The sequence below is a fragment of the Natrix helvetica genome (genome assembly GCF_964273705.1).
Source record: "Natrix helvetica genome assembly, chromosome: 2".
Taxonomy (NCBI): Eukaryota; Metazoa; Chordata; class Lepidosauria; order Squamata; family Natricidae; genus Natrix; species Natrix helvetica.
In genome coordinates this window covers 263079124-263092369 of record NC_138552.1, presented here as the reverse complement: position 1 = coordinate 263092369, position 13246 = coordinate 263079124, and the positions used below count along the sequence as shown (strand labels likewise).

General features: G+C 37.5%; 1 protein-coding gene across 1 annotated transcript in view; it reads left to right on the top strand.

Annotated features, from left to right (window-relative positions):
- BCL11A (BCL11 transcription factor A) overlaps positions 1-12857 on the top strand; it is a 192939-nt gene extending 180082 nt beyond the window's left edge. The window contains exon 4 of the mRNA XM_081942360.1: positions 8725-12857. Coding sequence (XP_081798486.1) covers positions 8725-8798 — 74 coding nt within the window. The 3' untranslated portion in view covers positions 8799-12857. The remainder of the gene's footprint in view (positions 1-8724) is intronic.
- The last annotated feature ends 389 nt before the right edge of the window (positions 12858-13246 follow it).

Sequence of the window (13246 nt, the reverse complement as noted above, 5' to 3'; positions counted from 1 at the left end):
TATATATATATAAGTTTTACGAATACTGCATGTTGCAGCATCAATTTGCTTTATTAAAAACACATACCTCTGTGATACTGTCTCTTGCTCTTCCTACACAAATCTCTTGTATATTTTTTGTTTAAATTTTATTTTAAAGCTTACTTTGGTGTCAGTTCATTAGCAATTTGGTACTAGTTTAAATCCTTGAGATGTTGGTTTTAAAATAACTATTAAACTAATTTCCCTAAAGCTCACACTAGGGATTTTTCATGGGTTAATTTAAAACTGCCCATGACCTATGTTTAAAGGACTTTTAAGAACTCTTAATGTCCCAGATCAGTTGTATTTTGGCAGGTATCACTCTGCTATCAAGCTGTTCAAATGACACCAATGAGCAGCACAAGATCAAAACCTGGGATTCCTCCACTCGGATTCCGAAGTATAAAATAGCTTGCCAACTATTATATTTTTTTCCGATTTGTGCTACTTCAGGGAACCCAACAGCTGCTTTTAATAAAGAGAGAAATATAGAATGCAAGGGTACAGTTTTGAAACAAGGTTCGTGTATCTCTGTGTGTGTACACACAGATACATACCCATACATGTATACACTCACATACACACTCAGTACATACATACACACCTGCCAGACATAAACATCTGCCAGAGAGACTTAAGTTTTATAGCGAGAAAACAGTTCATGCTGAAATTTTCAATCAAAGTCCAGCCATACACATAAGCATGGATCTAACACCCTATGGATTTGTGAGGTATACTTGAAGCATAAATGTTTGCTGTTCTTTGCTGGGAAAGGAGAGTTCTTAATGCTTCCATTTTTGGTATAGTATGGTGCCCTGACATGGAAGAGAATAATAGAGTTTTTATTTCTATTAATGCAGGAGACTGCATTAATGATGGTGATGAAAATTATTATTATTTTCACATCCTGGTGACTCACAGGATGGGGTGATCTTGCATCTTACAGTAGAATAGGTTTGAATTAGAAAAGGTTTACATAAAATTGATAACTGCATGAGTTTCACTCGAGGACTTCACCTGTTACAATTCCAACCATCACACTAAACTAGTTTCAGAAATCCATATATGTACTGGAGTAATTTTATACAGGACTTCAGAAGTTGTGAGAACTGAGAAAGGTTGTTGCTAGCAGAAGTACAGAAGAACTACAGATATATTGTATTACATCTTACTGAAAGACTTGTTAGTTAATACCTCTGCTGCTTCCCTTAACATGTTCCACTACCAATTTTCTAAGGCAGGTTTTCAATACAGTTTTATTTCAGTGAGTATTATACTGTACATGCATGCTAATATGAATCACTATGGGTGGCTTAGCATATTATTGTTATTTCATAAACCGTAGTTGAGCAAACCATACTTATCTTCCAGTATCTTAGTTATCTGCTGCTCATTCTTCAATCTCTCTCTTCAAATTTCGGGTCTAGGACCTTCAGGTTCCCACCCTTGGTCGTGCCTCCTTCACCTCCAGCTACCGGCTCAGCCCATTCACAGCCAGATTACTTCGTCTGCTGGTACTCCCCTGGTGATTCTCCCTGGCCAATGGGCCTCTTGCCCTTTGGCTTGGCCGAGTTTAGCTCCATAGGACAAAAGGCCACCAGCCAATCAGGTGGCAGATGGCAACCATGGGGCTGGGAAGCGTGACCGAAGGGGCTAGAAGTGGGAAGTGATTGATATCAGGTTACGGAAGAGAGCAACGGGGAGAGGGAAGGCAGGCAAATGCTGCCTGTGCACGGCTCGTGCTGGTTCTGGGAGCAGGAAACAGGCAAATGCCTGCATGCTGCTCCTGGGGGGCTGGGGGAAGGGCAGGCAGGAAAATTCCTGTGTGCAACTGGTGCTGGGAGGAAAAAGCAGGCAAATGCTTGTGCGCTACTCCTGTGGGCCTAGGGATGGTGGCAGGGCATCAGGGGCTGCTGGTGTGTCTGGGGTCAAATGGTGTGCACAGTGTGGGGGGAAACTGACCTACCAGTTTGATATTAAGCCAGACCCCCTCCCCCGGAGCAGCACGTAAGCAGCATTTTCCTGCCTGCCTTCGCTTGATCTCTTCCGTAACCTGTCACCAATCACAGCCCCCTTGGCCACCCTTCCCAGCTCCATTGTTACCGCCTGCCACCAGATTGGCTGGTGACATTTTGTCCTGTGGAACAAAACTCTCAGGACAAATGATGTGTCAGCGAATGGGCTTAGCTGAAGGGTCAGAGGCCCATTGGCCAGGGACAATTGCTGGGAGATGGCCAGTGGAGGATAAAAACTGGCTGTGAATGGGCTGAGACGGATGGCTGGAGGCGAAGGAGGCATGGCCAGGAGTGGTAGCCTAAAGGTCCCATTCGGCATATTTCAACTTTTCTCTAGTGTTCCCTTCAGTTCCCCCATTTTCTAAATTTGATCAATCTTTCTATTCTCAATTTCAGTATACCATTATTGCCATTTTAGAGTGGAATGCTAAGCTTTTCTAATTTCATGCTATCTTGTTTTTTCCCCTCACCTTTATAGCATGGTAGCTAAAGGTTGATTAGAGTGTGTCAGAGAGGTAAATAAAATTGAGCTGTTATTGATTCAAAATTTGAGCATATATTATAGAAATGAAGGACACATTTTGATGATGTCAACAAGAGTTACCAGAGCAGTCCGTTCTGTATTGGATTGCTGACTCCTTTAACATGCAGGATCCAAAAATTATTTTTTCTAGGAAGGTGGTACTAAACTGAAGCCATGAATTTTCCTATTCCTACTTTCCCTTTTCTGATCTGGCAAGCAAACATCATTAGCTCGGCACAAAATTCTTCACAGATACTTGTAGTATCCTAAGACACTTTGGAGCTGCTAAATCATGTGTCATGTAGTTAGGAGCACTGCTTAGAGGATTAATAACAACCATAATTTCCTGATATGTTTTCTTTATCATATATTACTTAGTTTCAACTCGTACATTAATTAAAACATGTTCAAAGCTGTATTAACATTAAAAAAAATAAAATGGTCTCATTTACTGTTGCTTAATATTCTATTTTAATTGTTTTTCAAGGTCTTCAAGTGGAAAGTGATTAATGTAATGCTCACCAGCAACTATTGACATCCCTAGTTCCTGGGCAAATTATCTGAATTAAAAGTAACTCGGCAAGCGAATCAAAACAATATCCTCATACGTTGGGTATCTCCCCAACCACTAAACATTGATGCAGGTTGAGGTCAAAGTAAACATAAGGTGACAGTCTTGATTGACATAGTAAATTATACTAAGTAACACAATGTTTACATAGGGAAGCCAATTGCCAAAACCAGGGTATTGTTTAGTCACTGATAACAGTAATGGTTCTCCATCAATTCATCTTCAAGCCTTACAGGTTTTCAGAAATGTAATCTATACTCTCCCCTTGTCTGGGCATTAATCCGGTTCAAGGTATCCTCTTCCTGTTGCTGGTTTATTGGGCTTCTGGCTGATTAGTCTTTCTGACTTTCTTACCTATCCAGTTTCTTGTATTTTGATTTCCCTTCCCCTATATCAATTTTGTTTTTTCTAATTGGCACTTTACATTTGAATTCCTAAAACCACTTTTAGGTAGCCAAAAAATAATTCTCTTCTTTTTTCTTACTTTTCTCAATTCAAGCCAATCAACCTCTGTTCTTCCTAATTTTTCTAACTTTGAAAGTTATACAAATTTTGTAACCTTACACCCACCTCAAATCTCTAGGCTAATATTTATTTCCACTTATCTTGCCACTATGTTAGATCAAGTCTATTGAATTTCCCCCTTCTATTAGCACAACTTTCAGTAGTTTTATTTTGTCCTGACTTTTAGAATGATGCATAATTTATCTTCACCTTCTTGACATTTTCAGACTATATTTTTCATGTCTACTTACAGCAGAATCTTAAGATTTATCTAAGTTTGTATTTCCATATGTTAGTGCAGAATTAATCCAGTTCTGTGATCCAAACAAATAATACAGATTTGATCCAAACGTGGGTATAGAAAACACTAGGTCTTACGTTAGTCTCTATTCTGATTGAGACATCTTTTGCAGGATTTGGGGGTGGAATGTCTTTATTACTCTTTTCAGGTGTTGTCCATAAAAGTTCTTTGTAGGATCCATTTGTGATGTTGACTCATCCACTCATGTTCCTGCAGTGCCAAATGGTGCTTATTCCTGCATTGTGAGTTACATCATGCATTTGTTAGAACCTATAGATCTTCCACACCATTCACTGAAGATTATTCAAAGTCTTTACCCAAAAATGATGGGAAAATGTTTTTTGTATCCTTTTGGTTCCAGTACAAATTGTCTTTAATCCTGCAGACCAGACAGACCTTTAGAAACTTGGGGATGAGCAACAAAGGAGAAAATGATGGAGAAGTAAGGGAGGATTAAAAATTGGGAGTAATTGCATATGATTTATTTTATGGAGTTAAGACTTCTGCTAGCTTAACTGTCATGATGGTGTTAAGGTGAGCCTGATGAATTTGAAACTGACAAGACCAGAAACTTTCAGAAGACTGGAGAACCAGTGGATTGGACCATTAAATGAAGACGTGGATATGGTGACCTGCTTGCTGTTTTAGCCTTGCAAAGGCTTACAAATGTTTCTAGATCCCTTGCTTATATTTTCCCCCTGTATTATTTATTTATTTGTAGCACACTGAGAGCCTGAAGAAAAGAGGCTGGAGATTAATAGCGCTGCAATTTACTCATGTTTGGTGGATTAGACACTTAGTAAATTGTATGAAAGCCATAGGGAATATATGTAACTGACTGTCTCTTAACCTGGGCTTTACAAAATAGGTAGGTAATATTGTGTGTAATCCTGACATGGAAAAATAGGCCTTTACTGCAGCACAAGAGTAACATCCTGTTTTCCTTCACTAAATGTATAAGGTATGATAGTACAGATTCCCTTCAGAATTTAATACAGAGATTAATTCTGCATAATTTCCTTACTTTATGAGGGAGAAGTGTTGGTCAGGTTTCAGTATGGAATATCTGTCTCAGACTTTACCACAGAACCATGTTTTTAGCTTCACCTCAAAAAGAAAATAATCTGAGTGCTAGCAGATTACTGAAATCAAAATGGCAATGCTCTTTGAAGACTTCAGTACTGATCAGTTCTATTACTATTTTTAGTACTAGTATTAAAGATTTCAACGATATGTTGTACTGGCTTTTATGAATGTAAAGATTTTCATTGGTCATCTGCTGTGAAACAGCCATTATTTCAGTTTCCATTACTTTGCACATTGCATATGTACAGAATGTGATACAGAAAACTGTCAAACTGTATGTCTTGTCTTCATTTCTGAGGCTAATTGATGTATGTATGTATAGCATATATTTTAAAACTATCTGTAAACATGATGCCTTGAAATAATTAATCAACCATATTTTCTTCAAATAGGAGAATTGGCTTGGACCATCCGAGAATATAAACATATCTTAAATATCCTGAAAGCTTAATTATAACATTCACATTTGCTCTATAGTTTTACTCTTATAATTTTCCAAGCCAAGTCAATTACGATAACATCTCAATGATACCTCTTTTTGTATCATTGATGAAGGCAGCGTAAAACCATTAAGTTCAGGATTCAGACCTTCCACAAGAGTTAATTCATTTAGGTTCTCGTCTCATCCATCACACGCTAACTTGGCTGCATGGAACAAGGCACTTTCCTCTTCCTTCACCATTGTTTTCTATGTTGTTTAACAAAATAATTTTTCCCAAAGGTTTTCTTACAAAGACTTCATTAAACTAGAATTCCAAGGGCCTTTCAGATTTCTCATACTTAACCTTAACAAAGTGACTCCCATTCTTGTGTTTTAGTTTGCACAGGGAAGTAGAAAGCCCAGAGCCATACAACAATTTAAAGACAACCTGGCAAATTCACAATGTACCTAAGGTTAAAGAACCTGCTGTTTTCATGTGGAATATGTAAGTACAGCAGGTGACAACACCTAGTGCCCTTGGCTGATTCAGTGAAAGCTAAGTAGGGGCAACTCTAGTTAGTACTTTAAATGAGAAATCACTGGGAGATCACTGTAGGCTGTTCTGGGAAGTAAAAGTATTCCAGAAGGGGATAGTAAATAACTTTCCTACTGTTGGAAGGACAACTGCATGAACATCTTCATAGTTAACTAGGAGTTAAATGTAATTTGAAGTAGCCTTTACCATTCTTAATGGATAAGTGAAGCCAGCCAGCGTTGTGGTCATTTCAGTTTGACTACATGATAGAACTTTTAAGAACAAGAAGTAGAACCTTCACTACAAAGTAAAATAACAGGATTTGTTTCTTCAAGTCATTTATTATTATTAGTTGGGTTGTGAGCCCGTTGGATAGGATACTAATATCTGCACAGTGCACACCTGAATAATAACAACACTGTTCAAACACTGAATGTGGTTAAAATGAAGATTTTTTTTAAATTTCAGTCATACTTTTTTTGTATATCACAATCTGAAAATACGGTTACTGTGTCAGTTATGAATTACTTTCATGATGTAGAGGGTTAGGTCTATTGGAGACAATAAGACAATGGAAAACAACAGCACAATGCCACCTAAACAGACTGAAACAGCTGTGAGCCTTCGATGTTTTTCTTCAAATCTCAGCTTCCTTAATCATTAGCTGTGTTAGCTAAAATTGTTCAGCAATATCTAGAAATCCAGTTTCAAAGACTTAAAGAACAATTCATATCTGGCATGGAATTTCTATACTGTGACTTCGCTTCCCATGTATAAGCTGCGTGGAAATTAAGTCCGCATTTTCAAGATCTCATAGTATTTAAGTAACCAGAAAAGATAAGGAAGCTGATCGATAGGAACCAAGCAGAGTAGAATAATAAAAGTTTTTGTAAGACAGCGTATTGTGGCCTGAAAGCCAAAGCAAAAAAAAAAAAAAAAAGTCATGTGAAATGTGACATTTTCTAGAAGTGTGATGAATTAATGGCATTATAAAAACATTACTATTGAGGCTACTTAATATTTGCTAGATTCCTGAAAGCAAATTTTAATGGTAGCCATAATGCATTCTGAAGTTGTGCCAACATTCTATACAAGCTTGACTGGCAGGCTTAATAAATCTTTTGATATTTATTTCTGGTGCAAAAACTTCCACTAAATAATGAACAATGTGGTTCAAGTGGGCGGATATATAATATAATAACGTCACTTGTGAACATTTGAAAGGCATTGAATCTCAGAAAGGCAAGCCATTTCTCAGAAAATTTGTGTCAATCCTACTGCAATTTTCAAATGAAAATGATTTTATGCTATAGCCCTGATTCCCACAGATACATTTCAGTTGGGCTATATCACTTCATGCTGCAGAATAGAAGTCATACTTGTATGATCCTATATACAAAATACATATCAATGTTTGCATAACATTATTGCTGAAGTATTTCTCCTGTGCAGAAATTATATCATTATCAACTCTCAAAACTATATCACTGAAATTTCATGCTAGAAATGATATTGAAGAGCCCCTTAAAATCATAAAGAAATGGCTTGTCTTTATCAGAACTACCAAAGTTTTTCATGTATTTGATCAGAATCATATCCTGTGTAATAGACACTAACACATTGTTGTGATTGACTTTAAGATATGAGAATGTATCATAAGATTTCTCTTTTAAGTAAGGAACTGCTATGTGTTGTTTAATAAGGGAAGCAGCACACATGATCAGCTATGTCTTTCTGGTGCAGTTCATTGTATATTCCAGCATTATGAGTGGAGAACATTCCATGCTTCCAACACATCTAATACATAACCAAGTATCCACCTCGGTACAATCAGTCGGATGATCTTTATGGACAAAGCATCAGATTACACCAATGTCGTTGGATAAAACCAATCTATTGGGTGGGGGAACAGTAAAAGCATCATTTACAAGAACCATAATAATGGACGGAATTCTCCGATTCTGGATTCTACATCCACAGCTTCTACTAAAGTCAGCAAAGTTTGAAGGGCACAAACATGTAAGCCCATGTCTCACATCATGGGAACTGCTAATGGGCTTGGATGTCAGCATTTCTCAAGGAAAAAGGACTGGTTTGATGACAATTTGTGTTGTCATGAGATTATGCTATGTGTTAGGGTAGACTTAAATGCCCTGATCCAGCAAAGGAGATTCAGGTATGAATAGCAATAGCACTTAGACTTATATACTGATTCATAGTTCTTATAGCACTTTCTAAGAGCTATAAACCTATGGCACCTATTGCCCCCAACAATCTGGGTTCTCATTTTATTCTTCTTGGAAGGGTGGAAGGCTGAGTCAACCTTGAATTGGTTGGGATTGAACTCCTGGCAAAAGTTAGGGGAGTTAGCCCGGACTTCTGTATACTAACCACTGTGCCACCACTGCTCCATGAATACAGGCTTCTTTGTGGTGAATCCATATGCATAAACCACAAAATGTGCTCTGGCCATAAAAGTGGCTGAATGTGTTTCTTTACAAAATTGACCAATGGCCATATTGATCTGTGATCTTTTGTTGTGAATGACTAGGTACATATGCTGGATTGAGGCACTGTATTTTTCAGCTTAGGTAATATAGGAGATTGTTAACTTGGGAGGTGCAAGGTGATCAAGTAAAGTATTGCCTAGTGTGCTGCATCCTCTTAATTGTAAACACAAATGTTTTGACTTTCAGTCCATATTACACCTTTCTTTTTTCCTTCCTCTGTCCCCATTTTTTTTCTAGGTTGGCGTAGTGCCCAGGGAACTCCCGATGTATGGCAAATTCCGGATGGAAGCTCAAGGACGCTTAAATTCTGAGAGAATTTGAAACGCAATGGGGATTTGCGCCACGTATGTGACATCCAACTGGGGTTGGCTGTTTGGTTAGCTTTGTGATGCTACCTGACTGAACAGCATCAAAAGCAGGATCTTTGCAGACACCCCTCTGCCACCTGTCCAGAAGACTTTCTATTTATATATTTTTAACAAAATAGCAAACCACATCATTGGGGAAAAATCTTTCATCAAGGGCTTTCTTATATATATATTCCTTTTATTTGACAATCTTGTATGCCATTTTGTTTCTAGAATGGCAATGGGAAAGCCACCTAAAATAATAGAGTGATCCAATAAACAAGGAGTTATTAAATCAAATTACCTTTTACTCAGGCACATCTACATTTCTCATTTATGATGTCCAAGGCCTGAAAGAACACACATTTTAAAAACCTTTAAAGTTCAGGAAGGCTTTTTCTCTGGACCTTTGAACTTCTACATGAGTCACAGAGCAGACTGTAGTTGAGTTGGGGTGGGCACCCTATGGGTTGCATGTGACTCCCAAGTCCACTTTTTGCAATTTATTGAGTCTGTCAAGATTATACAATCAACATTTGGTGGAAACTACCAATAATGATGGTGCCAATTCTCAATGAGAATTCATAAAAATAGGTGTATTAATTTCTGATGGATTTAATGCACTGATCAAATTTTATCCTTCCTAGCCCCTCCCACCAACAGAAAATCTTTCTTCTCTGGTGATGCTATTATGTTACTGCGCAATCCACTGCAGCTGTAAAAACCACGGTCCTTGGCCATGGAAAAGTTGCAAGACTTGGACAGATTAATTTTATGAGGTCTGGTTCAATATAAAATAATTTCTTTGACTTACTTACTACAGCATAAAGAGATATCTCTCTTTTTAAAGTATATGCTGAATATTTCAAGGCCAATTTTAGGAATATCTGACTGGAACTTTTTATCCACTTTGTTTAACACCTATTCTTCACTAATGGAGAATGGCAGAAGGGAGAGCACAATAAACAGGAACCCTTGTGGCAACATCTAACATAGCCAATGCTTGCAATGACATAATGGTGTGCCAGTTGATGTCACACGTGGAACAATTGCTCCCATTGATTTCTGCTGGTTTATTTTGTGCATACTACTAGCCAAAACTCAATGTAAAAGCAACATGTCATAGTGCAACATGTCTTCCCTAACTAGTAGAAGTGGAATACTATTATTTAGCTCTTTGAAAGTTTTAATCAAGTGCCTGTTAGTTAAATATGATCAAACATTAAGTCCAATCATGGAAATGGCCATCTTCTTTTCACAGAATACATCCCAGTGTTTCTTAAGGGAATATTTGAATTGCAACTCCCTTTAGAGTGCTTTTCCTCCTTCGAGTGAAGCCCCATAGCTTTGCTTTTCCCATAAGATACGTGCTATAAATTGTTTGAACAAGAAGAGATTTAAAGAGAAGCAGAAAGCTGGCAGAAGCAGCCACTGCAATGGCACAAATCCTGAACATCTGGGGGTCTGAAATACATTTGGAGCCTGATCTTTTCTTATGGTATCATTTCCCATACCAATTCTTTGCATGAACTGGTATGGGAAGACAGCTGATGTCCTCTAAATATTTTTGATTACAATTCCCACCATCCTTTGCTGATAGGAAGTGCTAAAATATTTGGGAGAAGCAATATGTCAACCCTTGTTGAAAAATTAATAGATGGACAGAAATAAAATGGGCTTGGAATCCGAGAATTTGAAGGAAGGCTTCAACTAATTCAATTTCCTGTGATGTAAGAAATTATGAGCCAAAGTAACTCCTGCAGATTATTTTCCCCTCTATCTGGAGGCCTCCAGTGAAGCAGAAACACTAACCTTCCAGATGCTTGGTTCCATTATCAAGCTTCTCTTAAAGACAAGAGGTTTTTACTAGTGTAGAACTGAAATCTGTCATCCTCCATGATAAGTCTGTTGTGCTGCCTTGACCAACATGGAATATACCTTTTCTATCTTCTTTTGATAGTCCTTAAGCTTTGAATTCCAATTATTATTAATTACAAATCATTGATCCCTATCATTGATCCAGTAATTTTGGTATCTATGCTATATTGACAGGCAACGTAACTTGGCATTTCAGAGGAAGTCTCTCTTAACTTTATCTGGAGATCCTCCCAAATTTACTACTTCAAAGTTTTGCTTGCTCTTGGTTATAGCTGATTGGTACATGTTTACTCCATGCCTAGGGTCTACAAAGAGTCTGGATTGAGTACTGGAGAAAGAAGCAAGGAATTTTGTATACTCAAATCTTATTTTCTGGCAGTTAATTTTCCCACAGAGGGCAGCTCTTTCAAAGGACAAGTGAAGCTGGGTCATTACTACTATTTTTTCCTGCAACCTAAATTAATTGGGGAAAGGATAGTTCTGACAGATGATAAAATAGCACATGGGGTCTAGAGAAGGATAGACACATAATTCTTTTCATCTCGAAAAACTATTAGGATTTTCTATTTTTTCTCTGTACCAGTTCCAAACAGACACTCAGTTTCTCTTGTGAAAGGGATTTGTGCACAAAACAGATTTACAGCAATCCATACCATTGCTAAATTTGTGGTTGCTTAAAAAAAAATAGGCAGGAGAAAGAGATTAATCCATTGCTGATGCCATTCTCCTGATTTGAAGAAGGCCATTGGCAGTTGTTTATATTAAGAAGGAGGTCCCCATTGGTAACAAAGAGAGTTCTCTACTCATGCAAATAGTAGCATCAGGAATTTGCTATTCAACCCTGTGCTGATTCAAACTTCTTACTTCTAAAAGGTCAAATTGATTGGATTCAAACTTTTAAACCAATCTGAAAAATGAATTTGAGTCAACCGTGGTATTCAATTTCAAAGTTAAATTTATAGAACCATTTCCAAATTAAATCTCTGGATAGTGTATTTGCACAGCTTCAATAGCTGTTTTTTGGGAGCCAGTTACCTTGGTTGATAACCTGGTGAACCTTAACATAATTGCCTATAACATAGGCCTAAAAGACACTGTAGTTTTAAAAAAATTCTGGAGAGAATAAAATTATTTAAAAGTATATCTGGCACAAATATTCCCCTCTCTGGAAGTGATTTCTTTGCACCCATCTACTGTTTTTTGAACCAAACTTGTAGAGAGAATGGAGACGAAATTTTAACAGTCCTCCAACACAAGACCAGGAGTGATAGATAAGTGTTAGGATATGTGAACACAGAGTATGCTGGGAAAAGATACTGTGCCCCCCCTCCCCCAATCACCATCAGTCTCCAGTATGTGTATCTGAAAGATCTCAAATGGATGTGTTGGGTATTCAGCTGAACTGCATGATCAGGAACTTTATCAAAATTTCTGCTAGTGAAAGCTTTATAATTAAGTTCAGCTACATGTGCTACATTTCCATTTCAGATCATGCAGATAAATAAGGGGATGTCACAGCAGAGGAAATGAGGCTACAGTATGTTTCTTGTTATCATCCATGCTTGTCAGTTTTTAGTGTCAGAGGAGGGCTTGGGATGTGCACAGGATTTATATATGCCCTCCCTCAAAAATTTGTATATGCATGGGTTGCTAAGCCAGGTTTGTGAATGTAACTGATCGTTGCCCCAATTGGGGGGAGGTAAAGGAGTCTGGTTGGTTTATACTGAGCCAGCTCATTGGTTTATGTTGATTACTGTCAATGCTATGCTAAGTGACTGTGTTTCTCCTCCAGAGGTCCAATCTAATGCTAATCCTTTTAACTGAAAGTACCAAGAACTGAACTATGAGCCATGTGACTAGCCATGTGACTCTAAATTATCATAAGTTTTTAAAATCAGATTAAACCAGAAACAACTTATATTTTCCCATCCTACCAATTTACGGCTCTAGACAGCATATGTTTGCAGAAGTATTGAAAATCATTATTACAATTCCATATTCTAGTCATCACATTGATATTCTTGCCTAATTCTGTGTGGGATTTCCAACTGTCTTAATTTATTATTTGTGTGCAACTAAGTGATGCTTATTGTGATGTATTGCTTTTCTGTTGCTTAAGTATGTATTTTGGGGGACAGTGGGATGGGTGGGCTACTTTGTTTGGAAAAATAACAAACAAATGAAATCTAAGAGGTGTTTGTGTCAGACTGTGATTGTACAACTTGTTCTTTGGGGGAAAACAAGTGACAAGAAAATTAATATACTTCTTAGAGTCCCTCTCTATTTTATCAAGGAAGCTAAAACTATTCAAGGAAAATACTAAAGTAACAAAAAGTTTTCACTGAGATAAGAAATACTAGCTAGCTTAGACACTCTCATATGGAAATTTGATTATATTAGTAACCTAAAACCTTGGGATTTGAATAGAGGGATGAAGGGAAACAATCACATAATTCTTATGAGCCTGAATGAAACTGGACAACATGGAAGGAATGATCTGGAAAATGAAACTATTGGTGCTGGAATGACCTACA